At 38.4% G+C, this 3,780-nt stretch overlaps 1 protein-coding gene across 1 annotated transcript in view; it reads left to right on the forward strand.

Moving 5' to 3' along the window:
* Positions 1 to 1,526, forward strand: part of LOC136067892 (uncharacterized) — a 7,713-nt gene extending 6,187 nt beyond the window's left edge. The window contains exons 8-9 of the mRNA XM_065774310.1: positions 624 to 811; positions 1,320 to 1,526. Of these exons, the coding sequence (XP_065630382.1) occupies positions 624 to 811; positions 1,320 to 1,526 (395 nt within the window). The remainder of the gene's footprint in view (positions 1 to 623; positions 812 to 1,319) is intronic.
* The last annotated feature ends 2,254 nt before the right edge of the window (positions 1,527 to 3,780 follow it).

A 3,780-nucleotide genomic window follows, 5' to 3' on the forward strand; every position in this document is an offset into this window, starting at 1 on the left:
TATGTGCTATGGACTGATCTATTTTGCAAATTGCTTCCTTTTGTTAATACATGTGTTAGAAATGGATGAATCCACTTGATTTTGCAATTTAAAGAAGCCACTTTTTTTGTATAGGCAATTGTGAAAACTTGAGAGTAGAAGTTACTCTGGCATTTAATTTGTCTCTCAGCCAATTTGGCTTCCCAGGATACAACTGGTTGATCATTTCTATGTGCAGTTTGTGTCACTCCCAAGTGCCACTGACCTTGTAAGTGGAGAGAGAGAGAGAGAGAGGAGGCCTACAACTTCTGTAATCTGTTTGCCATTGATCATGTTATGCTTTATCCATTCATTTTGGGAGACATTCAGCTCCCTGTTATGCAATCAGTCAAAAACAAAAGATGCAATCAGTCAAAAACAAAACTTCATGTTATGCTTTACATGTGTGTGTGTGCGCGTGCGCGTGCCAATGAGCGAAGTTCAAAAAACCATATTCTCCCTCTATATTAATGGGGTGGAGGATGAAGTTTGCGGATTTGAGACCCACTTTGTGTATTTGTATTGTGGTGTCTTATCAGTTTGTAAGAAAGATCTTTAGTTGTATAATGTGTTTGAATGGTTTGTGTTGTTGTTATGTGATGCAGTAACGAAGACATCTACATTATCTGAACTTGGTGACGAGGAAGCTGGTAGCACAGATAAAGGCATAGTGAGGCTGACAAAACCAGAAAGGAGGGCAAAGCTTAAAAAGCAGAGGAAAGAGGCAAAGAAACTAGGGAAGGAGTTGGAGAAAGTAGAAGAAGTGCAACAGACCCCTCAAGCGGCGGTGCTGGTATTGTCTAACTGGAGTCTCTTTCTGATTTTATTAAAAAATTTAACTTTTTTTCCTCCCTATATCTGAAGCAATTGGAAATTGAATAACCTGAGATTTAAATTTATTTCAAAAAAGGAAAATAAATAATTTTTTGAAGTTTTGCAACTGCGTGATGAGTACATTTGTGACAATTGCCAAGGAAAACCACGTGCACTAACTTTGTAGCTATGGTTGTCACTTGTTACCTATGTTTTTTGTCACTGCATTTCACATTGTCTTCCATTGTCTGAATGCATTAGCATCTTTAATATATAAGAGAATTGCAGTTTCTTGGACAATACTTAACTCTACATTTTTGTTAAAGAGTGAAAGTTGTAGAATTGTTTCAATTGTTCTTCCCCTTTATGAAAACATCAGCAATAATTCTTTCTATCTTAGGATGTGATATACTCCTCTGCATGCAGACTAATTCTCTTGAATTTGTGCTCTGCATATCCCATAAAGCAATCTATGTTTTTTTGCATAGGCTGAGGTGAAAGAAGATCTCACAGCTGAAGAAGCATTTGAAAATAAGAAGCGAAAACTTGCAGAGCTGGGAATGGCACTCCTTGCAAATCCAGAGCCGAATATTAAATCATTAAAGGAGATGTTACAAATTTCTAAAGATAATGATCTTGCCAAACTTGGAGTACTATCCATGTTGGCTGTTTTTAAAGACATCATCCCGGGGTAGGACCCATGCTTTTAGTCTATAATGCACATTGTATATCTTATTTACTCCCCCCTCACATTAAAGCTTTAGCAATAAAGTGGTTTCATTTTGGCCTTGCATGAGAACAAGTATTGATCACAGTGTTGGTTTTGTCAATTTCAGGTGAACCACGAGGTGTGCATTCTCCACGAATTTCTCTCATGGATACCTTATGCATCTATAGAGGCGTTCTGTGGCCCTGGCATTAAAAATCTGAGAAGGAACGCTGGTCTTTAGTATATAGAAGAGGATCCGAATTTATGTAATTAAAATGGTTTGACACCACAAATACTTTTTTCGTACTTAACATGTGACATGGTAGCCTCTATGAGTTGTGCATAAAAACAGAAGATAAGTAATAGAAATATAGAAATTTTATTGTGGTTGGTTGTATTTATATTGCAGTGAGATTATTGTGTTTTCTAGGTTTTCTTTTCCTAACGCTCTGATTCTTTTTTGAATTGTAATGGCTTGGGATTGAGATAATATTAAAGGACGTTATTTTAGTTGGGTAACATATGGCTTTTCAACCACAAGTTGAAAATCAAAATTGATGCCAACCATTGGTAAGGTTTAAACCTAACCTGTGACTAAAGATCGGGCTACTGGGGTTTTTTTTATTTCAAAAGTATTGAAAGTTTGGAGCCAAGTAAAAAAAAAAAAAAAAAAAAATCCCACTGGAAACAGGGCAACCCCTTCTGCCTGAACAGGGGAGTTGCCCAAACTAAAAAAAAAAAAAATTTCCCAGTAAAACTCGAGTTTATAAAACTCGAGTTACAGATCTCGAGTTTTATAAACTCGAGTTCTACCGGGCTATTTTTTTTTTAGTTTGGGCAAATCCCCTGTTCAGGCAGAAGGGCCCCTGTTTCCCCTGTTTTTTCCAGTGGAACTCGAGTTTTATAAACTCGAGTTCCACTGGGAAATTTTTTTTTTTTAGTTTTGGCAACTCCCCTGTTCAGGCAGAAGGGGTTCCCCTGTTTCCCCTGTTTTTCCCAGTAGAACTCGAGTTTTATAAACTCGAGTTCTACTGGGAAATTTTTTTTTTTAGTTTGGGCAAATCCCCTGTTCAGGCAGAAGGGGTTCCCCTGTTTCCCCTGTTTTTCCCAGTGGAACTCGAGTTTTATAAACTCGAGTTCCACTGGGAAATTTTTTTTTTTTTTAGTTTTGGCAACTCCCCTGTTCAGGCAGAAGGGGTTCCCCTGTTGCCCCTGTTTTTCCCAGTGGAACTCGAGTTTTATAAACTCGAGTTCTACTGGGAAATTTTTATTTGTTTGGGCAAATCCCCTGTTCAGGCAGAAGGGGTCCCCTGTTTTCGCTGTTTTACCCACTGGAACTCGAGTTTTATAAACTCAAGTTCCACTGGGAATTTTTTTTTTTTCCTTGTTTTGGCAACTCCCCTGTTCAGGCAGAAGGGGTTGCCCTGTTTCCCCTGTTTTTCCCAGTGGCAAATCCCCTGTTCAGGCAGATTGGTTGCCCTTTTTTTTCCTGCACATGCAGGCAAGTCAGGAACTGAAATGTGTACGTGCAATTGTTGAGAAACATAGATAAAGAAGCTTAGAATGTAATCTAACACCATTGAGAGGCAAAGAAGTTGACAATGTAAATGCACAACCATTACATCAAAAGGCGTTCTCACACCAAGCTATAGAAACTGTTACCTCTATTCATAAAGATAATTTTACAATGCAAATACATTTGCATCACAACAAAAAGGCATTCTCAATATATCAACATTCTAAATATGTGCAACCATCCTTCATTTGAAATTCTAACCGTACTACTCAAATCACAATCTTCATAGAGGTACATTCAACAAAAACCTAAAAGTTAAATGTGCCAATACAACGTAGTCACTTTTCCTAAGATCAGCAGTTCGCACAACAAAAACGGCGTCCATGGAAGCATGCCTGCAAAACGTAGACTAATCACGTTAGGAGAGAAGTAGTAAAGACAGTAGTTATTGGTAGAATGAACAACAATTATATTTAACCAATGCATAATATTTTTCCATCTACCTACCTACTATGGAACATTACTGCTTGTGAAAGCGCCACGAGACTGCGGACATTTTCTACGGTTATGCCCAGAAGCATGACACAATCCACATGTTTGCTTAGGTTGACTCTCTATCAGATCTGCATCCTCCCTCCGCCATCTTGAGCCTTGATCCTTATTCCTCACCCCATCCATCTCATTCCTTATTCTTGACTTCACTGGTCGACCTTTGGCCCGCAAC

The sequence above is a fragment of the Quercus suber genome, unplaced genomic scaffold, assembly GCF_002906115.3.
Source record: "Quercus suber isolate HL8 unplaced genomic scaffold, Cork oak 2.0 scaffold_90, whole genome shotgun sequence".
NCBI classification, from domain to species: domain Eukaryota; kingdom Viridiplantae; phylum Streptophyta; class Magnoliopsida; order Fagales; family Fagaceae; genus Quercus; species Quercus suber.